At 42.1% G+C, this 17,518-nt stretch overlaps 1 protein-coding gene across 1 annotated transcript in view; it reads right to left on the bottom strand.

Moving 5' to 3' along the window:
- UGGT2 (UDP-glucose glycoprotein glucosyltransferase 2) overlaps positions 1–17,518 on the bottom strand; it is a 267,640-nt gene that overhangs the window by 232,973 nt on the left and 17,149 nt on the right. The window contains exons 3-7 of the mRNA XM_065407070.1: positions 14,409–14,539; positions 13,026–13,138; positions 10,173–10,347; positions 6,503–6,599; positions 1,076–1,148 (exon numbers count right to left, since the gene is read on the bottom strand). Coding sequence (XP_065263142.1) covers positions 1,076–1,148; positions 6,503–6,599; positions 10,173–10,347; positions 13,026–13,138; positions 14,409–14,539 — 589 coding nt within the window. The remainder of the gene's footprint in view (positions 1–1,075; positions 1,149–6,502; positions 6,600–10,172; positions 10,348–13,025; positions 13,139–14,408; positions 14,540–17,518) is intronic.

Genomic DNA, 17,518 nt, shown 5'->3' with positions numbered 1-17,518 from the left:
GAGGCGCTTTCAGTTCTCTTGGCACCGGGCCCTCGGAGGGGGTCGGCTGAGACATTGGCCTAGGCCCCTTACCGCTCCCTGGAGTCGGTGGGGGGTATTTATGGGGAGAAGAACTCCCCACAGCTGAGTTCTTTAGCGGATCCTTTAGTGGGCGTGAGGCCCGAGCAGGGTCCTTTGCCCAAAGCTCCTTGGTCAGGCTTGGCCGATGCCGCCTTCTTAGTCCTTTTCTTCGGTACCGGCGGCGGGGATTGGTGCCGGGAGGACCCTGGTGCTGGAGGTGTGCTATGCACTGAAGTTGAAGAGCTGGGTGCTGGATCGGGCTGTTCCATCTCTGGAGCTAGGCGCAAGGCAGCCTGCATCAGGAGTGCCCTGAGGCGCATGTTGCGCTCTCTGTGTCCCCGAGGATGAAATTTCTGGATGACAACACTCCTTTATATGGGTTTCCCCGAGGCACTGAGACAACTCTCGTGCAGTTCACTAACAGGCATAGGTCTGTTACACGATGAGCAGGGCTTGAAACCCAGAGAGCGGGGCATGTCCTCCCGGGGGCAAAGTCCCTGCTAGGACATTATCAAACTAAACACTTAACGGGTACTTAACCACTAATTAACAACGATTTAAACTATTTACAGGTAAACCGCAAGGCTAAACTAGACAAAAAACTGCTGACCACTTGCAAAGCAAGGGACAGAGTCGCTCCAACTGACCACCACGGGTGGTAAGAAGGAACTGAGAGGGCGCAGTGCCAGCGGCACCTGATATACCGTGCCATGAGCACGGCACTCCAGAGGGCACCACAGCTAGCCCTATGGGTATTGCTAAGGCAAAAGTCTCCACCAGCCGCGCATGTGGGTGTGTGCACACCTACAATGGAATCGACATGAGCAAGCACTCAAAGAATAACTGAAAAATACTGTTAAACAGTGAAGTACACAAACACACAAAAATTAGCCAATGTTGAGTCAACTCATTGCCACGACAGACTTTCATATCATATGTCTGAACTTTTGTTTTAAGCTCAAAAAACAGCTATTTTACAAACGAAGAAGTTTAATTGTAAATGAAGTCAACTCACTTTAATTTGCCAAAGAGAAATCCCTGGACTTCACCTTCCTCATCATCTTCCTCTTCCGTTGTGTCATTTGTGGCTGAACACATGGAGCACACATAAAACACAAAACAAGAAAATTACTGTGACGTTGCACTCCATACGATTTTATGAAAATATGCTAATGAGTGTGAATATAATGTAACTGGAATATGCTTCATGCAAAAGGTCTCTTGTAAGGTATTATTACAAAGCTTATAATCTACTGAGTGTGTTCATCCTATTTGTATAAATGTATCATTCTTGTATCTGAAACTAGAAATATGAAATATAACTCATATATATATAGTTGTAATTATGCAGTGTGGGCCATTAATGGTGGTTTGGAATCTTGATGGCTCCCATCAACTAGGACAACTGGTTGTAAATGGCTCTGTTTACTTGCAAGCCTTCCTGGGAGTGAGGCCAGGAAGAATGAAGGCTTGGGGTTTCACAGGACATGTGACCATGTCACTTGGTACTGGAATCCATCTTAAACCTGGTGCTTTTCCATTTAGAAGGAGAGGTGGGGACCCAGAGAGACAAAAGATTCCCACCTTGTGTCAAAGCTATATAAGGGGGTGGAACAGATCAAAGGAGGTTCCAGTCATGAGAAATCCCCTAGTTACCACCTGAGCTGGAGCTAACAAGAACTGTAGCAGGGGAAAGGATTGGGCCCATACTAGGAAGGAGTCCAGTCTGTGGAAGAAGCTTATTGTAACATCTCTGAGGGTGATATTTTATCTGTAATCAGTATCTTAATGTATTAGGCTTAGACTTGTGTGTTTTGTTTTATTTTGCTTGGTAACTTACTTTGTTCTGTCTGTTATTAATTGGAACCACTTAAATCCTACTTTTTATATTTAATAAAATCACTTTTGCTTATTAATTAATACAGAGTAACTAATTAATAGCTGAGGGAGCAAACAGCTATGCATATCTCTCTATCAGTGTCATAGAGGGCGGACAATTTATGAGTTTACCCTGTATAAAAGGTTTGGATCCCACTGGGAGCTGGGTGTCTGGGTGCTAGAGACAGGAGCACTTACTAAGTCATTTTCCATTAAGTCTGCAGTTTTGAGGGCGTGGGTCAAACCCTGGGTCTGTGCTGAAGCATTAGAAAAGTGTTTACTTTTTCAATTATTATATATATATATATATGTGTGTTAGATAGTACAACCAACAGCTTTGCTTCTTAAAATGGCTTTTCCTCAGTTTGATCAAATGGTAACCATTGTGGATAATCAAATAATACTGGGTTCTATTCTTTAAAAAAAAAAAAAAAGTGTGAATTTGAACCATGAACATAAGAGACTTATAGCATTGCTTTTAAACGAGGCACCATGCCAAATTCCACATACTAAATATTGCACCTTCATCCTCACCTCACTTGCAACACTTTTTTCCCTTCCCATCCTAAATTTTTCCAGATCAGAAGAGACAAATACTTTAATTACATGCAAGTAATTATTATTCTCTTTCACTGCCATTCTTAGGCCTTGTCTACTCTACAAAAGCTATCCAGTGTCAGGACCAGGACTTGGGCAGTCTGACCTACTGGACAGAGCTGGGTTCAGGAGCCGGGAGCCAGAGCCATGGACCAAAGCTGGAACCAGGAATTAAGCCAAGGGACAGAGCCAGAGCCAGGAGTCAATAACCAGAGCCAAGGGTCAGAGTCAGAAGCTGGGCAATGGAGCAGGGCTGGAACAGGGCTAGAGCAGACTCGAACCGGACAGGAACAAATCAGGAGCAAGGCTGGGTACAAGGCAGACACATGAGCCATCATAGTTAAGGCTACGTTTTACTCATGGTTATATTTAGTAAAAGTCACAGACAGGTCATAGGCAGTAAACAAAAATTCACGGCCCATGACCTGTCCATGACATATTACTATATACCCCTGACTAAAAATTGGAGGGGGGTGTTGGGAGAGGGCGACCTGGATGCTGGGGGAGCGGGCAGCGGCAGGTGGCCTGGGACCCCGCTGCTGCTGGAGGAGGGGGTTGTCGGGGCCAGCAGTCTCCCTACCTGGCTCAGTGCCTCCCCCGCAGCAGCAACAGAGTTTGGGTGTGGGAGGGGGCAGGGGATTGGGGCACGGGATGCAGTGAGACGGGCTCTGGGCGGCGCTTACCTGGGCGTCTCCCCAGAAGCAGCGACATCCCTCTCGCTCAGCTGCTAGGTAGAGGTGTGGTTAGGCAGCACTGCGCGCTGCCTCTGCCTGCAGGCACTATCCCCACAGCTCCCATTGGCTGCGGTTCCCGACGAATGGGAGTTGTGAAGCCAGTGCTCTGGGCGGAGGCAGCGTGCGCTGCCTGGCCACACCTCCACCTAGCAGCTGAGCGAGAGGGATGTCGCCGCTTCCAGGGAGACCCACAGGGAAGCGTTGCCCAGAGCCCGCCTCACCCCACTCCGTGCCCCAATTCCCTGCCCCCTCCCACACCAAAACTCTGCTGCTGCTGGGGGGGCGCAGTGGCCCTAGACTGCCCCAGCAGCGGCTGGTGCAGTAATCATGGAGGTCAAGGAAAGTCATGGAATCCATGACATCTGTGGCCTCTGTGACAGACTCGCAGCCTTAATCATAGTTGCAGATGCTGATGTTGAGCAGCCAGCGACCTGCTCCTGGTGCTGAACTTACATGAAGGATAATGGGCTCCTTTCAGCCAATCAGACGATCCTGCTGCAGCCCAGCTGGGCTCATTAACTGGCCTCAAGTTTGAACCTGCTAGCTCCTGGCTCAACTGAGGGAACTCAGCCCAATGGTTCCAGACACCCAGTCCTGACAAAAAGTGTTAGAAGTGGACTTCGCTGTACATAGTAAGACTGTACGTGTAGACCAGAAGCAACCATGCTTAGCACCGTTTCAGAAAACCATGCTTAAAAACTAGGGTTGCCAACTTTCTAATGGCACAAAACCGAACACCCCTGCCCCGCTCCGTCTCCTGAGGCCCTGCCCCTAACCCGCCCATTCTCTGAGGCCCTGCCCCTGCTTGCTTCATCCCCCTTCCCTCCGTCACTCACTCTCCCCCACCCTCTCTCACTTTCACCGGGCTGTGGCAGGGGGTTAGAGTACAGAGGGGTATGGGCTGTTGGCTGGGGGTGCGGGGTACAGGTGGGGTCAGAAATGAGGGATTCAGGTTACGGAGAGGGCTCCAGGCTGGGGCAGGGGGTTGGAGTGCAGGGGGGTGAGGACTCCAGCTAGGGGTGCAGGCTCTGGGGTGGGGCCAGGGATGAGGGTTTTGGGGTGCAGGAGAGGGGTCAGGGCTGGGGCAGGAGGGTGCGGGTTCTGGGAGGGAGTTTGGGTACAGGAAGGGACTGCGGGCTGCTACAGGGGGTTGGGGTGCAGGAGTGGGTGTGGGGTCCTTGTGACACTTATCGTGGCTCCCAGGAAGCGGCCACCAGGTCCCTGCCACCCCTAGGCACATGGGTGGCCAGGGAGACTCTGCGTGCTGCCCCCGCACCCCGAGTCGCCGGCCCCCGCAGCTCCCATTGGTTGCAGATCCCGGCCAATGGGAGCTCCGGAGCTAGCACTCGGGGCACACAAGGACCTGGCAGCCGCTTCCAGGAGCCATGCAGAGCTAGAGCAGGCAGGGAGCCTGCCTTAACCCCGGGCCCCCGCTGTGCCGCTGACCGGACTTTTAACACCGCCGAAAACCGGATGCCCGGCAACCCTATTAAAAACTGTAGTCTTAATGGCTTTCTGAAGCAATGCTGAGTATGGTTGGTCCTGGTTTACATTTGCAGTTAAACATGAGCAGCTAAATCTATTGATAACACTGTCAACAGTGGGTAATAACTTTTTTAGTATAAACCAGGCCTCAAAGTCCACACTCCACACTCATAGCACAAGATCAAATGGGAACTATTATGATTCTAAAGTTCTGAGCCACTACGCTAACCAGGCAACATGCACTGCTGCTGCAGAAAAAGACACTGACACCTACTGCCTCCAAGAGGCAGTTTATTTTGTAAAGAAAGAATAAACTAATCATTAAGTTCTTATTTATTTCAGTTAGTAAATGTAGCTAACAGCCAGTAATTTAGGCATTTGCAGTTTAAAAATATTTTTTAAAAACCAAAAAAGTCAAATCATTAGAAAAGATAATCTCAGCCCTAAAAACAAGTTCCTCTCTAATACCATAATATCATTTAATATCTTCTCTTTTAACATTTACAAACTATTAGTATCATCCACAAGCAAAACAAAAATATTATTTTAAAGGATCTTCCATAGAAACTTCCTAACCCCAAAGCTCCTGTCCAATACCAATACTGGCTTAAACATTTGACATATAAATCAAAGATAAACTCCTTCCTCAAAAAAGCCTAAAACAGATTGTTCTTGCAATGTGTGCTGAAAGTCATGAAACCAGGGCTCTTGCAAACTAAGGAACGGAGAGATTTCCACAACAATGGACCCTTTAGGTGGGAATGACCTCCACTTGCTATTTATACCAAGAGGAGACTGTCAGGCTAAATGCCTCAGATGATCTCAAATGTGATGATACACAAGGAGGAAGTCTTTCCAATAGTCCAAATCCAAACAATGTTGGGCTTTAAAAGTAAATCAATCAATAGCCAGATGAGATCAGCTAGCACAGGTTTAAATAGTTTGCACAAAACCCTTAAACAGGCTGATGCATTCTGCTCTAGCTGCAATTTAAAGAAGTCACACCAGGAAGAACTCACTGCAGTAATCTAACTTCGAAAACAAAAGAATGTGACCAAAAAAAAAAAAAAGTACAAAACCCTGAAGTCTGAGGAATAAAAAGGTGAAAGAGTGGTGGTCTGTTATGGTGACCACCCTTCAGAATAACTTATCTGTAATCATAGTTTTCTGAAGGTATACATCGTAAATTGCCACTTTTGGCTTTTGTGCAACACTTGAGGGATCTCTCCAAGCCTAAAGTACTAAAGCCATTTGTTTCAGCAGTATATGTCTCATTTCAGTCCCTGAAAATCAAATGTGCTTCTACAGGCAAATCTTTTCCAACCAAGGAGATGAAGTTATTCTCATACATATAAAAACTGGTACCTAGTCACTGTTACTAGATACTTTAGAGATGCCTTAACAGATAGAGATAGAATACTAAAATGACAAAGATTAAAGAACCCTCAACCTACTGGGGAAGAAGGAATATGGGCTATGTTATGATGTATATCTTCAGAGATCAATAGCTACTAGTAAGTAATTCCCTATCCCCTAAACATTTTTGTCTATAAAAACTTCCATGGATATAGATTTCTATGTTAATTCTCAATGCCTGAGACTACTTTTGACATATCCTGTACAAATAAACTATATATGTCAACAAAATTTAAACATATTCAGAGCATAACGATCTTCAAAATTCAAGATGGTGCTAAATATTTTGAAATAGTGTCTCCAATAACACAGTACAGAGAACAAAAATATACCTTTAATCTGAATGTCATCCACTGCTTTGTATTCTGTACTCTTTATTGCAAGTTCCACACCGTATCCAGACAAATACATTTTCCTGGAGCTTGGTTTCTGTTTGAACATATTTTAACAAGTGAAAAATATAACTTTAAAAAGTGCCCTTTATAGAAAATGTACATCATCTAATGTAATCAAGTTAAAAATGTCATGAAACAGTTGTTACTTATCAATCTGAAACTGATATTTTCAATTATTGTTCACAATACAGTTTGTTCCATCAACCAGATAAAAAAAGTTACAAACCTATTCCATAACGGTTGTTCTTTGAGATGTGTTGCACATCTCTTCCACTCTTTGTGTCAATGCACCCAGCACATGGCTGTCAAAAACTTCTTTCCTCAGCAGTACCCATTGAGGGACTCCCCCTGCTGCCACATGCCACTGCATGCAGGGAAAAGACCAGAACCATCCCTTGCCTTCCTCCTTCTTGCCATAACTCTGATGAATAGGGGAAGGACAGTGAGTTGTGGAGTAGACATGTGCAACACACTTCAAAGAAAAGTTATGGAACCCATTTCTTCTTCTTCAAGTGATTGCACATATACAGTCCATTCTCAGTGACTCACAAGCCATAAGACATGAGGCAGGATCAGAGTCTATTTCAATAAATATTGGAGAATAACTCATTCCACCCTAGCATTGTCTCTGGAGTCTTGAGCCACAGCACAGAGAGGGAGGCAAATGTAGGAACAAGTTGCCACTCTACAAACATATGCAGTTGGAACTTGTGCCAGAAAGGCTGCCAAGACTGATTGTGACCTCACTGAATGAGCTGTGACTCTGTCGGGTGGAGCAACATTAGCCACATTACAGTACATGAGTTTCCAGATGTGATCCAGGAAGAAATTCTCTGGATGAAAAATGACTGACCTCTTACTCTGTCTGCCTCTGATTCAACCAGCTAGGAGGATTTACAAAAGTGACTGGTTCTGTTCAGATAAAGTGCCAAGACTCTTCTGATGTCCAAGGTATGCAAATGATCTTCCTCCCTAGTTTTATGTGGTTTTGGGTAGAATATAGGCAAATAAATTGGCAGTTGACTGGAAAGAGGAAACCACCTTTGGGATGAACTTTGGATAAGGACACAGATAAATGCTGGCCTTAAAAAAAGATCATGTATGGAGGTACCACCATTAATGCCCGCAGCTCTTCTGGCCAAGGTAATGGCCACCAAAAATGCCACCTTCATTGACAGATGCAACAGTGAGCAGCTAGCAAATGGTTCAAAAAGGGGACCCATATGACTTGACAATACTAAGTTTAGAGCCCATGGGGGAACAGGAGCTTGAACTTGAGGATATAATTGACTAAGCCCTTTAAAAACCTTATGGGCATTTCACCAGAGAAAATAGAGCAATTAGGATGGAATGCAAATAGCAGCCAGATGTACTTTGATGGAACTAACCAACAAACCATGCTGTTTCAGGTAAAAGAAGTAGTCCAGAATATGCTGAACTGAAGAACTGGTCGGTGATACCCCATTCTGGTGAGACCAGATGGAGAAACACCTCCATTTAGCAAGGTAAGCAGCTCTTATAGAGGGCTTTTTACTATTTAGCAGGACCTCTTGAACATCTTTTGAGCAAGCTTGCTCTCTCTGTCTAGCTATGGAGCATCCATTCAGTTAAGTGAAGGAACCATAAGCTCGGGTGGACTAGGCGTCCATGATCCTGGAAGATTAGGTCCAAGTCTAGTGGAAGTGAGATTGAAGTTTCACGGACAGCTCCAGGACTATAAGTACGGGGCTATAAGTATGACTCTGGCCTGTTCCTGTGTTATGTTTAGCAATACCCTGTGAATGAGTGGGATTGGTGGAAGAGCGTAGAGGAGCCTGCTTGACCACTCCAGTAAAAAGGCTTCTGTTATGGACTCTGTGCTGTGAACCTGAAAAGAACAGAACTACTGACACTTTCTGTTGGACTTGGTTGCAAATAGGTCCACTTGGAGAAACCCCCACTGCTGGAAGACCTATCTGGCCACATCTGGGCACCACTTATGGTGACTCAAACGATCTGCTCAAGTGGTCTGCAAGCAGGTAAGATGCTTCTAGATTTTCTGAGATGGCAATACAGAGTTTCCTTCTGGATAGAGTGGAGAACAGTGGGCTCTCCCCTGCTTCTTGAGGTAAAACATTGCTGCCATGTTGTCTGTGAGAACTAGCAGGCTGCTTCCCCTAATCTGCAATAGAAATCCTTGGCACACCAATCTGACAGCTTTCAGTTCTTTGACATTGGTGTGTAAAGCTAAGTCCTCTGAGGACCATACAACCTGTATTTGTAGAAAACCCAAGTAGGCTCCTCATCCCAGAGCAGAAGCATCTGTCACTAGCGTGGGAGAGCGAACACCTACACATCCATTGGCTGAATCTGTCTACCAATCTAGGGAGGTGAGGACATGGGAGGACACTTTTACTACTGAGTATAACTCAAGAGCCACTTATCCCAAGTAATCTGGGACCAAGCTCTGTGGAAGTGGGACAGACAGTTTGCGAAGGTGAGAGGGTCTGGCTCATCAAAATGCCTATTTTGTGGTTCCTGGGTGTCTTAAGGGGCCCAGAGCCAGAGCAGTAGGAGTGGGAGGCCTACGCCTATAACCCCCAGACCTTTTTTTTTTATATAGATCCTGCTGAGGAGGAGGAGCAGAATATCACTGTGTCTGTTGTGGCTGATAGTGCTTCCTGACCGGAGCATGTGTATACAGACCTAAGAACTTCACAGTGGCTCTAGAGTCAGTAAGTCCATGGAGCTTGCTGCCCGTCTGGTATAAGAATAGAGCAGGACCCTCAAATAGTAAGTCCTGGATAGTACTGTGGACTTCATAGGGAAGACCAGAAGACTGCAGCCAGGATGATCTACGGTTGGCCTCTGCGGAGATCCTGGGTTTAGTTGCCGAATTTGCTGCCTCCAGAACTGCAGTGGAGTTCTCGTGACCAGTTTGCCCTCATTGACCAGGTAAGAGAACTCCTGCCTAGCGTTCTCCGAAAGTAACTCCCTGAACTTTTCCACGGAACCCCAAAAATTAAAATTGTATCATCTCTACAGAGCTTGTTGGGTAGCAATATGGAGCTGCAAACCCCTGTCAAATAAATACATATTTTTCCTCTTAAATAGGTCTATCTGCACACCCATGTTTAATAAACCTCGTCATTTAAATGAAACTAAATATTAAAAGCAGCTTATTCATCAGCCTGTAAAGCTTGGGACGACCATTCTTAATAGTGTTATACTACTAAGTTCTTAGCAATCTTTGTGAACTGAAAGTAATTTTATCATATTGCACGTTTTCAAATACTGCCTGCATATCTGCAAACAATTAATTTTGATTTTTACATTGTATTAATTTTTAATCAAGAAAAATGATGGCAATGTTGGAATTAGTAAATATTTTACATAAACCTCAGTGGAAAACACCCGCAGCTAAGACAATGCAAAATGTTACTACTTCTTTTCCACTTTCAAAGTCCATGTTAGGTGTTTCACTTCATCTAGTAAGTTTCAAAATTAGAGTACACAATGTGCATAAATTTGGCACAGTGCAAACTAGAGATATGCCCTATCAAAAACAACATAAATACATTTTCAATAATGGCAGTTTATTGTATTATTGTCAATTAGAGTTGCATACCTGAACATAATGCCGGAGAATATAAACAATTTCCTCCTTTTGCACTTTTTCAGACAAAACTGTGTGAAATTTAACAAAGTCTTTTGTACCAATTTCTGCATAAAGAATAACCACTGGAACATTTTCATTGAGTGTAGGGAATTTATGCTCCTTTTTAAATATATATGGTCTGGGCCTGCGATTAAAAAAAATAATTCCAGAATTAGATATTGAGTTGAAATGTTACAGTAAATAAAATATTACTTTTTCCCCACTTTCTGGCTATCAAACTATTACAGAAATAAAAGTAAAAGCACGCAAGAGTTAAAAAAAAAAATGAAGTTATCATGCGTGATCACAAAAAGACATGACAAGACATGAACTGGTTTTCAAACTAAAGTGTAATAAAGCTGAAAATTAGCATAAACTACTGATGATTTTATTACATGTTATCAAGTCACAGCTAAAACTACATTTTAATTACAGTAGAACCTCAGAGTCACGAACACCAGAGTTATGAACTGACCAGTCAACCACACATATCATTTGGAACCGGAAATACACAATCAGACAGAACCTCAGAGTTAAGGACACATCAGAAACGGAGGTTGTTCATAACTCTGAAATGTTCGTAACTCTGAACAAAATGTTATGGTTGTTCTTTCAGAACTTTACAACTGAACATTGACAGCTTTGAAACTTTACTATGCACAAGAAAAATGCTGCTTTTAACATTCTTAATTTAATGACGAGCACAGAAACAATTTCCTTACCTTGTCAGATATTTTTTTAAAACTTTCCCTTTATTTTTTAGTAGTTTACGTTTAACACAGTACTGTACTACACTTGCTTTTTTTTTTTTTTTTTTTGGTCTCTGATGCTGGCTGACTGTGTACTTCCGGTTCCAAATGAGGTTTGTGGTTGCCTGGTCAGTTCATAACTCTGGTGTTCATAACTCTGAGATTCTACTGTAATTTTCTTTTTTAACGTGGTCTCTGCATATTCCCACTTGTGAGACTCTAGCAAGCAATAAAAGGAGGTGGGTTGAGGAGTTCTCATTAAACAAGTATTGCAGAACTGGCCTTCCACAGCAAACATCACAGCCTGATGCCAAATCAAAAGAGACCCCAAAAAAATGTGTGAACAGCACTCCAGGTAGCAGCCCTTCAGATTTCTATAATAAAAGTGTCAGCGATGCCTTCAATGTGATACTAGTAAATCGAGCCCGGGGTTCTGTCATAATAGTTAACATGATTAGAACAGCATTTTAATACACAGTCTAATCCACTGACACTGCAAGGAAATGGCACTCCCTTTACACAGATCCCCTAAAGCTAAAAGTCTAAACAACTTCCTAAATATCTTATTCATAGCCACATACCTTAAAGCACCTTTGACACCTAAGTTATTGCTTCCAGTTTTCCCCAAATAAGAACAAGATTTCTGGGCCAAATTTGTTGAGACCACATGGGCCAGGTCCAATGCCAATCCAATTTGGCCCTCTGCCCCTCTGTCTCCATCTATGGAGGGGCAGGTATGCCAAACCAGAGTGGTACTGCAACCACATGGGTCAGGTCACAGCGCCTGGAGCAACTATTCCTGGACCTGCTACTAACCACAAGAAGGATGGCCTCCAGCAATTGGGGACCACACTTCCCTTTTATAACCTATGCTCCGGTGTTGCCAGCTCACATTTTATCGCAAGCCTCCTGATATTTGCTGTTTCTCTTAAAGACCCAGCTTCTGGAACCCTCTGATTATGCAAGAATCACAAATTTCATTTAAAAAAGGCAAAAATATGTCTCTAGACCTCATAGGTGCAGAGGAAACCTTGCTCTTCTGACTTGAGCACACTCTAACCACCCCCAAATGAAAAGGAAAATAAAAAGTAAGAATATTTTAGGCATTTGTTTTTGTTTGTATTTCCTGATTTTTAAGTCAGTCTCATGAATTTTTGGGACTCAATTCATTACTTTTGAACACTTGAGCATACTATCTGAGTATTTGGTCCCCTGATTTTCTAGAAGGCTCCTGAAGCTTATCAATGTTAGGAACACATCCCCACAAATGGGAATATGCAAAAGCCACCTTGCAGTAGTAGTTAGAGTAATTCCCAAGAGTTTATTAAAAAGGCTGGGAGTGAGAGTCAAGGTCTCAAAATGCCCTAATGCTGGGCAAAATAATTTAATTTTGTTTTTTTAAAGCTTCAATATTTTGATATATACTTTTTAATTTAAGAAGTTATAAGAAAGTTTTCAGGGCAGGAAATACACTAGAGTTGCCAAAAATAGCCTGATGCAACTTCCACACTGAAGTATTTAGGTGGAAATCATGGATATTCAACAAACAAGCAACTGACTTATTTACTGAGTTGTAATTCCAGCAAGAGGCTGTGGTCATAGAAAAAAACATGCAAGTAAAACTCAGGAGGTTTTTGTAATCAACAGAATCCAAAGAGATACATGGACTAGAATCTGACCTCTCAAGGTCCCTTCCAGTCCTATGTTTCTATGATGATTTATAGGCCTATAATTAAAACTTTTTGTGATTTATATTTTATACATAGCAGAGTCCTGGATTTGTGCCTTGCGGGAGTGTCTTTCAGCTCCACTTACCTCTACAAAGAAGTTGAGGGTATCACCTGCACGGCTTCACAAAGTTATGATGGCTATGACCATTCCAGGAAAATAACCAGCACACTAAACATAGGTCTTGGAAATCACATAAATTACTTTCCTTTTCCTCCGTGTTATGTGTAATTGTCTTTGCTAGTTCTACACACGTATTTAGCAAATTATTTTGACATATTATACAGATTTGACCTTACAGGCTAGATCTGGGGTCTAGACAGTTAAGACAATACATTATATTTACCTCTCAGCTGCCTTCTTCAGAAGTTTTTTAATTTCATTAGTCTTACAGGTGCGCTTTTCATGGATAACCACAAATGCACTGCAACCTTCTGGTGGAGGTTCATCAGCTGCAATCTTAATATTTCAACAATTACACTCAACCAATCTGCTTTACTTGCACTACAACTTAAAATTAATGCACAACTCTTTAATTAAAATAACTCATCAGCTACTATTAAGTTGTGCTTCTAATTAGATAAATTCAAAATTGCGTATATGTGAAGACAATAATTAAAAAGATTAAAAGAATAAAATCATATAAACATATGTTTTCTCAACAGAACAACATTCTACCAAATTCATTTATATTTTAAAGAACATAAATATTCACATCTATTGTTTTAGCTTTTTGGGGAGAGTAGGCGGGGAGATCTCTTTCACATACTTTGCATTGGTGGAATGTATTCAAAGAATACTTTGAGTTGTTGGCTGCCATGCTAATGAACAGTGATAGAAAAGTAGCCAAAAGAAAATTAAATACAATACTGCCCTCAAAATTAAATAATTCACATCTGTTTTTCATTTTTCCCTGTCTTTTACCCCTATTCCGTAATGTCCTCCAAGTCCCTGGATATTTTTTAATTACCTCCTACTTTGGGTCTCCTCCTACCTTCTCTCAGCTACAGCAATGGCTTTACTTTCACAAAGGAGAGCAAGAAAAAAAATGAAGAAAATGGCTTCCAAATTGACCCACCATCACTAGAGAATGAACTTGTTGCCAAACAGCTAAGCTAGGAGACAGCTGAGGATCCCATTCAGAGTACTATATTTCTTTCCGTACCTTGAAAGCGGCATTGCTACACGAGAACAACAGGAGGAAGTATAGGCTTAGGCTGGTGGCATAAGATAGGAAATTAAGTACATACTCAGATCATTCATATCTTCCCCCCTTCTCAGCAATGGAAGGAGGTAGAGATCTGACAGTGCTCTATCTGTCCTAAAAATGTCCAAAATATAGAGTGGGGATAGTAAGATTCTCATTTCTAAGCAATGAATCCAGAATGCCAATCATAGGAAAGAATTTCCTACTTGGGGAAAGCTTGAATTGTGAAGAGCAAAGAGTCTTTATTCCCATAGCAGTACAGAAATTAAGCCTCAGCTCTGAAGTAAAAACAGATTCAATAAAACTCTCCTTTTAAAAAAAAAAAGCTATTACTTTCCCCTCAAAACTTTATAAAACTCTTTTATAAAGTATATTATAACATAACCTATTTATAACATTCATCATGTTTGGTTCCAAGTAATGTCTATTACATTCTACTGCTGTAATAGACAACATGATTTACTTCAAAGTACAGCTATCAAACATATCAGAATACCAAATATATCAGCTAATTTTACACACCTGTTGAAACATCTGAACAGTTGGTGAGTATGCCCTTATGGAAAGAGCAAACTTCAAGAGATTGATCTGCAAATTGGATAAAAATTGTCCTGCTTTCTTCAAGATTAAGTTGTAATAAGAATGTTCGGAATCTGTTAAAAACAATACAGGAAAGATTTTAGTATTTGGCCTCATATAGTATGGTATGTCCATTGGCATTAGGCAACATGCAAATATTACACCAGTATTGATTACCAATGGAACACAAAAAGGATCTGAACAGTCTCACTTGGTGAATTCTTTTACTCAGCAAATCTAAAAGCCTCACATCAATGGGGGGGGAAAAAGCTGCAAGTGTGAATTAAATAGCCTCATTTACCATCTCATTTAACATTTTCAGGAACTGAAAAATCCACTCAGGACAAGAAAGGCAATAATGCTTCCCTGTATAGCCTCACTTACTGACTATAATTTATTCATTTATTTCAATTTTTTTCTGAATCTGAGGCTCTTTGTGCTTTGTGCTGTTCAAAAACATTTTATACAAGCTATAAGGTTACTCACCTGTAAATGGAGTTCTTCCAGGTGGCCTCTGCACATTTGTTTTTGGGATGCACTATCAGTGCAGCGTGGACTAGTGGAACCTTAGACCAGCAATGCCCACTAAACTGCTCTCATGCCCCCAGCACCTCCCTTTGCAACACCAAATGTTTGAAGAGCAAAACTATAAAAGGGGGTGTAGCATACCAACTATCTCAGGTTCTTTCCACTGCTCCTCAGGTTGAAAGTTCAAATTAGGACTCAAGGGAAGAGAGGAAGGTGGGTATGGAATGTGAATATGCAGAGGTCATTCATGAACTCTGTTCACAGGAGAGTAACCTTTAGTTCTTCAAATGGCCTCTGCACATTCCCATTCTAGGGAGTTTGGCAATCAGAACTCTTCCCTCCAGACAGTGGGTCCTATTTAAATAGAGATTATAATACTTCTTTATCAAATTATGCATCTGGTTTATGCCAGACCTAAGGAATAACATTTTGTAAAAGTATGAATCAAGTTCCAAGTGCCAGCTCTACAAATTTCTAATATGAGAGTATGTCTAAGGAAGGCCATCAAAACAACCTTCCCCCTAAACAAGAGTGCTCTAAAACCTCCTGAAATTGGAATAGTGGTGTGTTTACCACACTATTCAACAGAATCTAATGGATTTAGGATGGCACTGGAATGCGATTGCCTAATCTTTATTCTTTTCCCCACAAGAGACAAGCAGTCTAGGTGATTTTCTTGTATTCTTTAGACTATTCAAATATAAGGCTAATACTTTCTTAGCATCCATGGTGAATTGCTAACTTTCCCTTCAGTGAAAGTGAGGCCTAGGAAAAATACTGACAAGTTTATGGACTGGTTGTGGTGACATACTTTTACCACCTCTTAGAAAAATTTCAGATGTGAATGGAAGACCACTTTTTCTTTGTGAAAGGCTCTAAATGGGGGTTGCAATCATGAGAGCCTGAAGCTCACTCACTCTTCTAGCAGATGTAATATAAAGGCTTTGATAAAGCCTATCTTAATTGAAAGAGGAAGAAAAACAACAGAAAATGTGGAAATAGAAGAAGTACTAAATGACTTTTTTTCAGTTTTCACCAAAATGTCAGTAGCGTTGGATGTCTAACATAGTGAATGCAAGTGAAAATGAGGTAAGATCAGAGGCTAAAATAAAGGAAAGAACAAGTTAGAAATTACTTAGGCAAGTTAAATGTCTTCAAGTTACCATGGCCAGATGAAATACATCCTAGAATACTCAAGGAGCTGACTGAAGAGATATCTGAGACAGGAGAGATTCCACAGGACTAGAAAAGAGCAAATGTAGTCTATAAAAAGGGAAATAAGGACAATGGGGAACTATAGACCAGTCATCTTAACTTCAGTACCCATAAAGATAATGGAGCAAATAATTAATCAATTTGCAAACACCTAGAAGATAGTAAGGTGATAAGTAACAATCAGCATTGATTTGTCAAGAACAAAATCATATCAAAACAACCTAATAGCTTTCTTTGATAGGGTAACAAGCCTTGTGGATAGGGCAGAAGCTGTAGGTGTGGTATATCTTGACTTTGGTAAGGTTTTTAATACTGTCTCGCATGACCTGCTCATAAATAAACTAGGGAAATACAACCTAGCTGGAGCTACTATAAGATGGGTGCATAACTGGTCAGAAAACCATTCCCAGAGAGTAGTTATCAGTGGTTCACAGTCAAGCTAGAAGGGCATATGTTTATGTAATACCCGTAGGCCACATTGTCCATCGTGACCTGTGTGTGTGTCTCTGATTAGTGCACACGTCAGTGCACACATTTCTGACCACTCTGAGCTCGAGCAGGTTGATGTGGAGGTATGTCTTGACCATTTATCCTGTATTGTGCAACCATTCAAATGCGAACTCCATTCTATGAGGGATGCATTAGAGATCAAGAATAGAGATGGGGAAGACTGTACTGTCTCTATCCATAAGGAGAGACTGAGAAATATCTGATATTGGAAGAGCGCCTCGTCTGAATGGGGTCGAGGTCAGCTCCTATGAATTCTAGCCTCTGTACCAATGTTAAGGTTGAAATTTGTTCATTGATCTGTAGGCCCAGATTCAGAAACAGGCCCCACATAGCCTGAGTGACTCATTGAGCCTCTGTGAAGGACTGTGCCCTGAGAAGGCAATCATCCAGGTAAGGATAAATCATGAGGCCTTGAGAGCATAAGTGGGCCACCACTACTGAAAGGACCTTGGAAAATACCCTGGGGACCGATGAGAGTCCAAAAGGAAGAACTCTGTACTGGTAGTGGCCCTGCCCAGCATGAATCTGAGGTAACACCTGTGACTCAGTATGATGGAAATGTGGAAGTATGCATCTTGAAGGTTGAGGGCAAAGAACTAATCTCCTTCCGCTAATGCTGGAATGATCATTGATAGGATGACCATCATGAATTTCTGTGCTTTGACGTATCTGTTGAGTGATCTGAGGTCCAGTATGGGTCTTCAACCTCCCTTTTTCTTTGATATCAGGAAGTAGTGAGAGTAGAAATCTTTGCCTCTGAGATGTATGGGCATAGATTCTATAGCTCCTACGCTGAGTAG

The sequence above is a fragment of the Emys orbicularis genome, chromosome 1 (genome assembly GCF_028017835.1).
Source record: "Emys orbicularis isolate rEmyOrb1 chromosome 1, rEmyOrb1.hap1, whole genome shotgun sequence".
Lineage (NCBI taxonomy): Eukaryota > Metazoa > Chordata > Testudines > Emydidae > Emys > Emys orbicularis.
Note: the sequence above shows the minus strand (reverse complement) of the source record. Positions and strands in the feature narration are given on the sequence as shown.